General features: G+C 42.6%; 1 protein-coding gene across 14 annotated transcripts in view; it reads right to left on the bottom strand.

Moving 5' to 3' along the window:
- ARHGAP12 (Rho GTPase activating protein 12) overlaps positions 1 to 14,508 on the bottom strand; it is a 120,982-nt gene that overhangs the window by 86,659 nt on the left and 19,815 nt on the right. For 7 of the 14 annotated variants that reach the window (XM_055087724.1, XM_055087722.1, XM_055087720.1 and 4 more), the window contains one exon: positions 9,256 to 9,312. The exons of the other annotated variants lie outside the window; for them this stretch is intronic. In XM_055087724.1, coding sequence (XP_054943699.1) covers positions 9,256 to 9,312 — 57 coding nt within the window. The remainder of the gene's footprint in view (positions 1 to 9,255; positions 9,313 to 14,508) is intronic. 14 annotated transcript variants of the gene reach the window in all.

Here is a 14,508-nt window from a genome sequence, read left to right on the forward strand (position 1 = left end):
TATGCGGGCCTCCCTCTGCTGCGGCCTCTCCCGCTGCGGAGCACAGGCTCCAAACGCGCAGGCCCAGAGGCCACGGCCCACGGGCCCAGCCGCTCCGCGGCACACGGGATCCTCCCAGACCGGGGCACGAACCCGGCTCCCCTGCATCGGCAGGCGGACGCGCAACCACCGCGCCACCAGGGAAGCCCCTAATGAACACATTTTTAAATGACTCTTAAAATTATGTCATCTTTCCAACCATCGTTTCCTACTGCTACTCTATGACAATCATACTAAAATGATGTATGTGTGTATACATACACACACACATACACACATACATATACACATACATGTGCACACATGCATGCGAACACAGACACATGCACACATACGTACATACATGTACATACGCACAAACGCACGTGCATACACATACCCACACATACACACATTCACGCACACATACATGTGTACACACATATGCGCAGATACATACACTCATACTTACACACATACACACGCATACATACAAATGCACATACATACATATATGCATACATACATCTAAAGAGACAGAGAGAGAAATTTCCGGTATCCCAAGTCAACTGACACTGTGACTTTAATCTTTAAACATGTCTGAGACTTAAAATCACAAACTGGAAAATTCATGCATTAAAGTCCATCAGAACTGGTCTACAGCAGTGAAGAAGTTTATATGCAGTTGATGTTACACAGTCTCCAAGAATTCTAAAACATAAAGAATACACTCACCCCATATTCCAAAAGGTAGATATATTCCAATGTGCAGCCACAATTGTGCCGTGTGAACATGTATCGTTCTGACTGCCTAGCAGGCCCTCTTTTCAGGTACACGCACCACCACTGCCCTTTCTTCGGTTATCTGCCCCGCCCCGCATGATGTGATTCGGATGGTATTGCCGGTCAGACTACCCTGCACATCCCAAGCCTTCTTGGCGTTGGGCCGGCAATAAACACAGTGCTGACGCATCAGAGTGCTCAACCTACCTACAGAGGAACTGGTCCAGAGACGGGCACGAGACTCAATTAAGCTAAGGTGAGCCGCCCCTGCAAAGGGTTTCACATACGAACTTCAGGTCTTTCTTCTGGATCTAACTGTGAGGATAAAGCGTGGAGCAGTCAGCGGCTGTAACCTGTATGTTAGGGTTCTCCAGAGAAACAGGTACAAGAAGATGTGTATAGACAGGCAGACAGACAGACAGATACACAGATAGATAGAGAAAAAGATTTATTTTAAGGAATTGGCTCATGCAATGGTGAAGGCTTGGCAAGTCCAAAATCTACAGAGCAGTCTAGCAGGCTGGAGACCAAGGGAAACACAGCAGTTCAAGTTCAAGGGCGGTCTGGTGACAGAATTCCTTCTTACCAGGGGGAGGCTCTACTCTCTGTTCTATTCAGGCCTTCAACGGATTGGATGAGGCCCACCCACATAATGGAGGACAACATGCTTTACTCAAAGTCCGCCGATTTACATGTTAATCTCATCCAAAAAACACCTTCACAGAAACATCCAGTATAATGTTTGACCAAGTATCTGGACACCACGGTCCAGCCAAGCTGACACCTAAAATTAACCATCACAAGTTCACCTCTTATCAACTGTAGACGTATCATGTTAAGCATATTAAGTTGCTTTTTTTAAAATCAGTATTGCCTTCACTATACAGATTCTTTATTATTTGTTGTCAGAAGTTTGCTGGCAGAAATGGGTAGGACACAATCTTTAGCTTTAAAGACGACAACCTGAAGAGAGTAGGACATGCAAAAAGGGACTATTACTTTGCTCTTCCTACGCTGAACTAGAATCAGGCTGATAACCCTGTCCTGGCCAGCTCTTCCCCTGGCCTTCACGGCACTTGATAACTGACCTGGCACAGAATGGGTGTGAAGTGGGAAGACCTCAGAAGAAGAAGATACGGTCGACAACTATTATCTGCCTGCCTGGCACCTCTCCCTTATTCTGGGAACAGCACGTCTGCTACTTCGGTGGGGGAATGCTTCTACTCAAATTCCAACTACGCGGTTTGGGTATGGTCCAACCATGCCCCTGGTCATGGGCATAAGCATAACCCGAGCCAAGCCAATGCTTTCTCCAAGATTTTCTGAATTAGAACTAAGCGAGGAAAAACAGGGGCTCTAAATAGATGCTCTAATAGAAGAACTAAGGATGTGACCCTAGCACTTGCCAGCAACTTGTCTACAGCCATGTGGAAGAAGTCTGTTTGGAAGAATGACAGAGTCATGGAAGGGGAATCGGAGATAAGAGAGAAAGGACAAAAGGAATCCTGACAGTGAGAAGGCCTTAGTTCCAACCACCCCTAACGCCTGCATGAATAAACCCTTCCTCTAGTTTGGTTACATGAGCCAGTAAATTCCCTTTTGCCTAAACTAGGCACAGTTGGGTTTCTACCACTAAGTTCTGACTAACAGACAGGAATGAAAGCAGAAAAGGGTAAAACAAAGCCACGTGCATCTCGGATCATGAGGCAGAAGGACAGGTAAAGTTTATAAGAAAGGTAAAGAAGAGACCAACTCGTCTTAGAAAAGGAAAAGGTGAGAAAAGGGTCAGGAAAAAGGTGAAAGGGAGGCGGATGTAAAGAGTTTTATGCGGACTGTGGTCCCAGTGGTACCACATGCATGGATACACATGCAGGCATTTTCTTGAAAAGATGGTCTACGGCTTTCACTAGATCCTCGGAAAGGTCACAACCCACCAAAGAGGAAGGAGCCTGACAAACAGATCGATGCTAAATTAAAGCAGGCTCTTTATTCCAGAAGGAAGTTAAAGATAGATGATAAAGCATTTACTTTCTAATATCAAGAGTTTCTGAGAAAAGACCCCCAGCAGTTAGAACAAGGTGTTCTTCTCATGGAGAACAGAAGGCGTGCCAAAGAGAGTAAGTAAGAGCAGTCATCCTCAGAGATCTCCAGTAACTTTGCCTTCAGGTTTGACCCAAATGTAACTTCAGGCAGATCTAGCTCCTCTCCCAAATTTCCATCTAATTAGACATTTATGCCTAAATTTCCTTAAAGAGGATTTATCAATTTTCACTCCATAATTACTCTGCCCAGAACTTTCACTTTAAGAATCTGGGTTTCCGGAAACCTTGAAATTAGAGCAACATGTGATGTAAATGTGCATTTCTTGAGAGAGGAGTTTGCATTTTTCACCAAATTCTGATTGCATTTTTCATATAAATCCTGTGACTTTATAAATATGTACATAGTCAATCAAATAAAATCAAAAAAACTTTTATTCTTTCCTGTTTTGATTTAGTAGAAAGATTTGACAAGAAGATGATCCTAGAAAGCAGAAACAGAAGATAGAGTTTCCCAAATGCTATTCAGAGGAGGAAAATACAAAGGAAAGCTAAAGGACACTGTAGTCGAAAAACTTCCTAAGTTTGCCTAAATACGGCTGTCTTTATTTACAGCTGATTATAAAGGAAAAAGTCAAACTAACAAAACCACCCAAAAAAGCACTACTGATCTCGTCACTCCCAGGGATGTCACGAATTAAAATATTACTGAAATAAGATTCCATCTTAATACAAACAACTCTCCATCTGTGGCGATGATGACCGTTTCTGCAGATCATCAGAACCCTTTTCTTTACTTCCCACCACCCCTTTAGTACTTTATATGCTCAAGCAAAGGACAGTCCAAGAATTGGAATGGAACTAAAATGCCGATCAATTACTACTTGCTAAGGTAAGTTTAAAGAATACGAAAAAGATTAACGAGGGGAGAGAGAAAAACTATTTTATTATTCCACCTACAGATTTCACATTAATACATTTCCTGCTCAACACAGGCAGAGATTATTAAGGGCTTACTATAAATATGTTCGATTTCATGTACATCTATTCTTATATTGAGTCTTTTATTTATTATTTATTTTAGTTATTTAAATGAAATGTCAGTTCCAGCTTACCAGCTTTTTCGCTTTTACTTTCTAACGATTAAGTCACCAGATACACCTATCTTGGTTGTCTCAAAAGAGTCAACTGTTTTAACTAGTTTTTCAAGAGTCAAGTACTGTTAATACTAGATTATGCATTCTGGGCAGGGGGACACAGAAAATCCAGAACCTGACAGTAATTAGGCTGGCCAGCCTTCTAAAGCAAAGCCACTCAATATACCTGCCAGCTGCTTCGGTTAAGTCGATCTGCCACCCAGGAGATCGCCTTTCTGAAGTTAGGTAGAGACATTAATCACTGCAGTTTCTGTGCAAAAAAATATACCACCAATTCTACTAATAATTATTATCAAAAGGAATACAAAGTTCACCTTCACGCTCAAATAAGTAAAGGTACAGCTTTCTACTTTATAAAAACATTTAAAAATAATTTTGAAAATTGTTTAAAAATCCAGGAACCACTTAAAATGTTCATCTCCTATGAGTCAAGGTCTAAGAAAGATTTTAGTGATTTTTAATATATATATAAACTTAAAACATCAAGTTTTAGAAAACTAAGCGTTCTGAAAGAGCAGTGAAACCTTAAACATACTGTGCCTGGGCATATTCTAATCTCTAAGACCGCCGGCAACTATAAGACTTGGAGAGAATAGAACTAGTATCGTGCTTGGGGCTGCCCTTGTGCCAGATACACAAGGAGTTCCACACACAGTATTTCATTAAATATAACAACAATTCTCAGTTCATTTTTAGAGGTAAGAAAACTGAGGCTCAGCAATTAGGGGACTTGCCCACGGACATACAGCTACACAGCAGCAGATCCCAAATCTTAAAAGCCACATCTGTCCTAACTCAAGTTCAGACACCACATTGCCCTAAATTTAAAAAGTAAAATAGGGCTTCCCTGGTAGCGCAGTGGTTAGGAATCCGCCTGCCAATGCAGGGGACACGGGTTTGAGCCCTGGTCTGGGAAGATCCCACATGCCGCGGAGCAACTAAGCCTGCGCGCCACAACTACTGAGCCTGCGCTCTAGAGCCCGCGAGCCACAACTACTGAGCCTGAGTGCCACAACTACTGGGCCCTGTGCCACAACTACTGAAGCCCGTGCACCTAGAGCCCGTGTTCTGCAACAAGAGAAGCCACGGCAGTGAGAAGCCCGCGCACCGCAAGGAAGAGTAGCCCCCGCTCGCGGCAACTAGAGAATGCCCGGGCGCAGCAACGAAGACCCAACGCAGCCAAAAATAAATATAAACAAAAAAATAAATTTATTTTTAAAAAAAGAGAGAGAGACATAATTTGAGAGCAAATCACAAAAGACAACAACAACAAAAAAGTAAAATAAACAATACCAGTACTCAAGAGACAAGTCCAACTGCTTTGAAGTAAGACACTGAACTTCATCCATACTTTACCAAAGAAAATCATGATATAAATGCTGAAGATTAGGTTTTCAGACAAATTCACTAAAACTTATTCAAGCCATTATATAGCATAAGCCATCAGCACCCAAATCTCCTAAAATTCCTAATTTGGGAGCTGCTCTAAGCAATAAAGAAATTAAACAGGAAGTTGCGGTGAGTCTGAGCAGGTAGCAAAGCAGCATTTCAGAGAATTTTAAGGAAGCTTAAGTAATGACTCCACGCGTTCCAGCAGCAGGGCAGGGGAGGACTTCACAAAAGGGTCTACCAACAGCGAGCAAGGACTTGGACGAAAGGGGACATTATCAGCTGTCGCTATACAAAGCTAATTTATGTCTGTGTTTAGATTCAGCACCATCTTTGTGGAAACAGATTTAGGAAAATCTCTAACAAACACTGAAACCTTTTATACCTAATCCTGAATTAACCAGAAAATCCAATTAGCCTGAAAAATTACATCTCTCAGCATTCTTCTTTGTTTCATAAATATTCTATTTGCATAATAGATATTCTGAAAATACTCCGTATGGTGAAACTGCACATACAGTATGATTCTTACTTTGTAAATTCACAGATATAGGTATGATTGTATAATTAAAATCTGTATTTTTAAATACAATAAACATCTGTATTAACAGTCCACATAATATGGGAATAAAGACTAAAAAGAAATATTTAAATATTTTTCAATTAGAAACAAAGCGTGAATCTATAAAAACTTACAGAGTTGACTTTGTGGACCTAGTGTACTATGATAACACCTAGAAATGTTGATGAACTCTTCCACATATAAAATTTTCCAGATGAATTTCATATTAGATTTCAAACGCCAGAAATACATTAGTTGAGCGCTGTCAGTGAAGAAACTCTTTCTATAAATATATCTGCCAATATAAAAAAGCTAGTATAGAACATAAACATTTCTAGATTCATAGTCATCATAAACATTCATATTGTATTTTTAAAATAACACGACTCTCAGCATTACAGTATTTTGGCCTTCCTCCTAAAGTCATCACTTCTTCCGGCACCCTGTCAGCCTCACAGACGAAGGTCTACCGTCTCGACTTTTCCAGCTCTAGACCTCACTTTCTAACTACAGGGAGCCGGGAAACTTGATACTCAAGGCTGGTAAGACACACGTATTAAAGGAATATTAATGAGATCATGAGAGAAAAATAGGGCACGAGGAGCAAAGCATATGATTTTTAAGGCTGTTCTAAGGTTTGGAGCTCGGAACTAACACTGATTTTTCAGTTTCATCTTCATATCAACCATTAGTATAAACTTTGAAATGACCTAAAAACTTGATCTGATGAAGACCCTGCATATGATGTATCCAATTTAAGGGGGGGGTGGGGGAGACTGAATATTATGATTTTTTTTTTGCTCAAATTTTGGAATCTCTCTATTGCATTACAGTTTTCTACCCCCAACTTCACCTCTCTAATAACATTCTTCATAAAGCCTATGCTGTGTCAAAGGTCATAGCACGGCTGGATGGCTGTTTTTCAAGCAGAAACATGCATCTTTGATGGGACATTAATCTAGGTCTCCCCTTCCATGTATTTGTGGCTAAACACTGGTCATCACTACAGAAGCATTTAGCACATCTACTACGTACCAGGGTACTATGCTAGGCACCGGACGGACAGAGAGAGTCAAGACATGGTAGATAGCTTGGCCTTGGAGACCACAGACTGACTAGTAAGAAGAAAGAAAACAATCATAAGTGTGATGAGTACAGCAAAGGAAAAGGACAGGGCATGATGGAAGCTTGTGATGAGAGGCTCCCCCAGAGAACTTTCACCACTGCCAAGTGGCAAAGAGGCCATCCTCTAACCAAGACTGTTAAGAGGTCAAGACAATGAGTACTTAAAAGCTACCATTAAAAACTTACCAATCACTTCCAGTTCTGGGAAAAAGAAGGAAATGTACTTTACCCTATTCCTCACACTAGGTATAAATAAAAACATAATATATAAAACAAACAGAAGACAACTCTGAAAGGCAGAGAGAAGGTAAACCAACTGTGACCTCAGGACCCAATGAACAACATGCTGCTGAGTTCCCTGGGTTTACTTGTGGCTTCATACACCTCAGGTTTGAAGAGGGAAGTCAGGGACTTCCCTGGTGGTCCAGTGGGTAAGACTCTGCACTCCCAATGCAGGAGGCCCAGGTTCGATCCCTGGTCGGGGAACTAGATCCCACATGCATGCTGCAACTAAGAGTCCACATGCCGCAACTAAGAGTCTGCATGCCGCAACTAAGAAGACTGCACGCCACAACTAAGAAGTCCACACACCGCAACTAAAAACAGGCACAGCCAAAATATAATAAATATTAAAAAAAAAAAAGAGGGAAGTCAGCAACCCAGAAACACCAACAGACACAGACCAAAAAAGCCCCAACAAATCCCCAATCCCTGCTCTACGTCTAGCAGAAGAACCAGAAAAGGGGAAGACCAGCAAGACTGAAAGGTTTTCGATATTACTGCTCTAGTCCAGCCAAATGCCACAGAACAAACCACCGATTCCACCCACAGACCACCAGCAGCGTCAAGCAGAGCTGTAACAGGCACCCCAAACCCCCACCAGGGTGGTGTCAGAGGAGGCAGAGGCAGCAACGAGGGCAGTCACTGCCAGAGGGTCACAAGACCCCCCCCACCTATGTACATACACACAGAGGGCGCTTACTGGAGACTCAGAACCTGCACCACCGCCGAGCAGCAAGGAGGCCATCCTCTGACCAGCAAGTCGGTGGAGGGCATGTGGGCTAAGGAACGAGGAACTGCCACCGCCCCCCGCCCCGGCCAGGAAGGCAGCAGGGAGATGTACTGGGGAGCCAGGCACTAATGAGGAACTCTTGGAGAAGGCCACAAACATGGGTACTTGAAGAAGTTAAATCCTCTGTCTGGTACCTACAACTACATCAAACCTTAAACACAGTCCAATTTCTAGCCCGTTGAACATAACACTGCACACTAGAGGCCTATTTACTTCCATTCCTATTAGCCAATAAAACATGTCTGGCTCTCAACAAAAACTATGAAGCATGGCAAAAGGCAAGAAAAAACCATCTAAAGAGATAAAGGTAGCATCAAATTCAGATATGGCACAGATGTTGGAATTATCAGGCGGAATTTAAAATAACTACTATTAATATTTTAAGGGCTGTAAAGGAAAAAGTAGGCAACATACAAGAACAAATGAGTAATGCAAGCAGAGGGATGGAAAATCTAAGACAGAATCAAAAAGAAATTAAAACACTGTAACAGAAAAGAGAAAATGCCTTTGATGTGATGATCAGTAGACTGGACACGGCTGGGAAAAGAATCAATGAGCTTGAAGCTACGTCAACAGAAATTTCCCAAACTGAAAGCAGGATGAATACCAAAAACTTACACAAATACCAAAATACAAAAAAACGCACACAAACTGCAGAAAACCAAAGATGAAGAGAAAATCTTCAAAGAAGCCAGAGGCAAAAACACTGAACTACTGAAGAACAAGAGTTACAGCATACTTCTCACTGGAGACCATGCAAACAAAAAGAGAGTGGGTAAACTATTTCAAGTGTTGAAAGAAAAAAATCACCAACAAGAACTCTGTATCTAAAGAAATCATGCATCAAAGTGAAGCACTTTCCTGAACAAACAAAACTGAGAGAATTCAGCACTACCAGACCTGCCTGCAAGAAATGTTAATACTGTTAAGATGGCATTACTCCCCAAATCACCCTACAGATGATCCCTACTAGAATCCCAGCTGGCATCTTCAGACCTCCCTCTGCTCCATCTTCACACCTTCCCTCTGTGTGGTGCCCCTCTGCCTCTCTATGGACATCTGTGGTTGCATGCAGGGTCCAGGATAATGTCCTCATCTCAAAATCCTTACCTTAATCATATCTGCAAAGACCTTCTTCCCCTCTTCGGCCCTCAATAGCAAAAATATCTTGGAAAAAGAAGAAAGTAGGAGGAATCAGTCTACTCAATTTCAAGACTATTAAGTAATCAAGCCTGTGTGGTATTAGAGGAGGGACATACATGTCTGTGAGTGAGACAGAAGAGACGGCCCAGAAACAGACCCATACAAGTGTGGCCAGTTGATTTTTGACAAAAGTGTAAAAGGAATTTATTGGAGGAAAGATAGCTTTTCAACAAACAGTACTGTAGTAATCAGATACCCATGGGCCAAAAAACATGAACCTTGATTTAACCTCATACAAAAATTAAACTCAAAAGGGATCACAGGGACTTCCCTGGTGGCACAGTGGTTAAAAATCCACCTGCCAAGGCAGGGGACACGGGTTCAAGCCCTGGTCTGGGAAGATGCCACGTGCCGTGGAGCAACTAAGCCCATGCGCCACAACTACTGAGCCCGCGTGCCACAACTACTGAAGCCTGTGCACCGCAACTACCAAAGCCTGTGCGCCACGACTACTGAAGCCCGTGCGCCACAACTACCGAAGCCCGCGTGCCTAGAGCCCATGCGCCACAACAGAGAAGCCATTGCTATGAGAAGCCCGCGTACTGCAGCAAAGAGTAGCCCCCGCTCACCTCAACTAGAGAAAGCCCATGCGCAAAACCAAAAACCCAACACAGCTAAAAATAAATAAATTTATTATTTTTTTTTTAAATGGATAACAGATTCAAATGTAAAACTATAAACTTTTAGGGGGAAAAAAACTTGAGGGAAATATTTAGAATCTAAACCTACTGTGATGGTTAATTTTGTGTGTCAACTCAGCTGGGCCAGATATTTGGTGAAGCATTATTCTAGATGTTTCTGTGAGGCTGTTTTGGACGCTATTCACATTTAAATTGGTGGCCTTTGAATAAATCAGGTTGCCCCCCACCCCCAATAGAGTGGATGGCCTCATCCAGTCAGTTGAAGGCCCACAGACAACAGAAGACTGACCTCCCATGCAAGAATAAATTCTGCCAGCAGACAAACTTCGGATCTGAACTTCAACAGTGTCTCTCCCCTGGGTCTCCGGCCTACCATCCCACCCTGCAGGTGTTGGACTTGCCAACTTGTATAATCACATAAGCCAATTCCTTAAAATAAATCTCTCTCCATACACAAACACACACACACACGCCTTATTGCTTGTTTCCCTGGAGAACCCTGACTAATAGAGCTATATAGCAAGTTCTTAGACTTGACACAAAAGCCTGATCCATAAAAGGGAAAATTAATAAATTGGACTTTATCAAAATTAAAAACTTTTGCTCTGCAAAAGACACTGTTAAGAGGACAAAAAGACATTGGGAGAAAATATTTGCAAATTATATATCTGACAAATGACTAGTATCTAGACTATACTAAAAAAAGACTCTAATCAGCTTGATGCTTTGTGACCACCTAGAGGGATGGGATAGGGAGGGTGGGAGGGAGACGCAAGAGGGAGGGGATATGGGGACACGTGTATATGTATAACTGATTCACTCTGTTGTACAGCAGAAACTAACACAACATTGTAAAGCAATTACACTCCAATGAAGATTAAAAAAATAAAATAAATAGTAAAAAAATAAAATAAAAAAATTTAAAAACTCTCCAAACTCAACAGTACAAAAGTCTAATTAAAAATGGGCAGGGCTTCCCTGGTGGCACAGTGGTTGAGAGTCCGCCTGCCGATGCAGGGGACACGGGTTCGTGCCCCGGTCCGGGAAGATCCCACATGCGGCAGAGCGGCTGGGCCCGTGAGCCATGGCCGCTGAGCCTGCGCGTCCGAAGCCTGTGCTCCGCAATGGGAGAGGCCACAACGGTGAGAGGCCCGCGTACCGCAAAAAAAAAAAATGGGCAAAAGCCTTGAAGAGACATTTCAATGAGAAGGAACTATTGATGGCAAATAAGCACATAAAAGATGTTCAACATCATTAGCCATTAGGGAAATGGAAATTAACATCAGGAGCAATTACTACACACCTAGCAGAATGGCTAAAATAAAAAAGTGACACCACCAAATGCTGTTGAGCACGCAGAGAAGCTGGATCGCAAGCACTGCTGATATAAATGTAAAATGTACAGCCACTCTAGAAAACAGCTTGGCAGTTTCTTGAAAAATTAAACGTGCAACTGCGATATAGTTGCTGTTTAATTTTCTTGAAAAGTTAAACAGCAATTATACACACGGGCATTTATGCCAAAGAAATAAAAAAGGTACGTTCACACAAAAACCTGTGCAGAAATGTTTATACGTAGCAGCTTTGTTTGCAATAGCCAAAAACTGGAAACTCAGACATTCTTCAATGGGTGAATTATTGTTAAGTACGGTACATCCATGCCATAGAACACTAGTTAGCAACAAAAAGAGCAAACACGGATACACACGACAACCTGGACCAATCTCCAGAGAATCATGTGGAATGATAAAAGCCAATCCCGGGGACTTCCCCGGTGGTCCAGTGGTTAAGAATCCACCTCCCAACGCAGGGGACGCAGGTTCAATCCCTGGCTGGGGAACTAAGATCCCACATGCTGCAGGGCGACTAAGCCCGCACGCCACAACTAATAAGCCCACCCGCCACAACTAGAGAGCCCGCGCATCTCAACTACTGAGCTTGCGAGCCACAACTAGAGAGAAGCCCACGTGCCGCAAAGAAGAGCCCGCACACTGCAACAAAGATCCCGCGTGCCATAACTAAGACCTGATGCAGCCAAATAAATAAATATTTTTTAAAAGCCAATCCCAAAAAGCTACATAGGCTGTGAGTCCATTTATATAACATTCCTGAAATGACAATATTATAAAAATGGAGAACAGATTAGTGGTGGTGAGCAGTTAAGCGGTGTTGGGGGTGGGAGGGGAGCGGGTGTGGCCATTAAGAGGGCAACATAAGGGGTCCTCGTGTTGATGGAAACGCCCAGCATCTCTCCTGTACCAATGTCAACACCCTGACTGTGAAACTACACTCCAGTCTGGCAAGACGTTACAACGGAGGTAAATGGACAGAGGGCACAGGGGACCCCTCACTATGGTTTCCTACCACTGCTTATGAAGCTACAATCACCTCAAAATGAAAGTTTAATTAAAGAAGACTGATCAGTACTAACATGTCAGAAGAATGAAAATCTCCTATAGCAGAGACATGGCGGGGAGGGTGTAGATACTGACTGGGAAGGGGCTCATGGCTTTACGTAAGCACAAATCCATCAAGCCATACATTTAAGATTAGGACAATTTACACACGTGATTATATGCTATGCCTCAGTGAAACATTATTTTAAGTTGCCTTTTGATCATTAATCTTGTTCACTGTAATCATGATATGATTATAAAAATTTTTTAACTGTCTGTACATTTATCAACAATGAAACCATGGGCAGCTTTTAGCAGAAGCTGTTTAGCTGGGGTGGTGAAGCCATTTGAGCCCAGGTTAAGGAATGAGCAGGAAATGAGCAAACACAAAGAAGCAAATACGTGCAACTCTTTCCAGAAGTTGCCAGTAAAGAGTGTGATAAGGTGATACTCGGACGGGAAGGTATTGCTGAAGAGCTTTACTAAAATAGGAAAACATGAGCAAATGTACATCCTGAAGGAAAAACCTTGGTAAATAATGAGTCTAAAGCCATATGAGCACAACGCTACACAATGTTTAGCAAAAGGTTTGTGAAAAAGAGGGAAAAGCAAATATGAAGAGACCACTCATTGATAGAAGATGCCACGCCTGCACTGCCTGTAATGGGGGGAGATCACTCATGACACTGGTGCACTTGTAGGTTTCATGGTGGGAACAACTGTAACAGAAACGACGAGAACAACAGTAATGACAGCTCTGTGGTGCTGATCGCGTACCGTGACAGCCAGCCCCAAGGCGACCCTTAATGTCCCGTAGCCTGATATTCACACTCTGTGCTGTAACCTCCACACAGAGCAGGGCTGAGCTGTGTGATCGCTAAGACGTGACAGGGTGCAACTTCCAACATCAGGGCATAAAAGACAATGCAGCTTCCACCCTGTTCCCTCTTGGATGGCTCTGTCTCGGGGAAAGCTAGTCACAACATTCAAGCATCTGCAAAGAGGCCCAAACAGCACCACATGAGTAACCATCCTAGAGGCAGCTGCTCCGCCCCGGCCAAGCCTTCGTAAGAAACCAACCCCGTGAGAGACCCTAAGACTTTAAAACCACCAACTAAGCTGCTTCTGAATGACTGACCCACAGAAACTGTGACATAATAAATGTTTACTGTTTTAAGCCAGGAGATCTGGGAGTAATTTATTAAGCAGCAGTAGATACCTACGCTACTTGCTTAAGTGCCAGGCACAGTTGTAAGCATGCTAGGTATACAGGAACCCACTTGTGATCCCCATGTCAAGAGGAGTTAAGTAATTGGCCCCACTTATCACTCAGCCGGTAAGTGACATGGACCCGGATTCAAATCTAAGGAACAGCTCGATTAACTGCTGTGCATATGTCCTCCCCAAGCAGAAGCAGTTCCCACCCCACGGTTTTCACTTCTGCCGTGAAACAGAAGGCAAGACTATCTGCTAAGAGAGCAGGGAAAAAGCAGGTGAATCAGAGAACTGAATAAAACGGAAAAGGTTTGAAACAGCTGCCACGAAGAGCAAGGACGAGGTCTGGCTAGAGAAATCGAACAGGATTCCCAAACAGTCCGGGAGAGGTTAGGAGCCATGACCTTCCACGTAGTGAATTTAAGACGAGCACAATGAAGAGAACACAGGGCTGCTAGTGGACCTCCACATAAAGCGTAATTTCAAGTGTGAAACAGTGGTGACGGCCGGAAGGAAGAGAAAACACATCTTTCCCAAGTCCAACTAATACGTAGGAAGCCACATACAGAAAAATTCCAGGACACACGAAAGAAATATTCTACATCAAAATATCACATAAGGACTGAAGAAAAGACTAAGACGAATGATGATAAACTGACAGTAACTGCCTCAATCTCAAGTATCAGAAGTTTTTCTAAAGAACCTTCCCGTTTTCCTATCTCCATTCAAAATGTCACAAGAAAAATTAAAACCTATAAAAGAAAATGAACATACTAGTTCCTTTACAATCGGACCACACCTTAAGAGCAGCCTCACTGACTTAATTTGATGAATAAATCTTACAACAGAGCTTTAGGCCCAAAACTTATCAAATTCACTAAAAATTAAACTTTTCTAAACACATTCAA

This window comes from Physeter macrocephalus, chromosome 11 (assembly GCF_002837175.3).
Source record: "Physeter macrocephalus isolate SW-GA chromosome 11, ASM283717v5, whole genome shotgun sequence".
NCBI classification, from domain to species: domain Eukaryota; kingdom Metazoa; phylum Chordata; class Mammalia; order Artiodactyla; family Physeteridae; genus Physeter; species Physeter macrocephalus.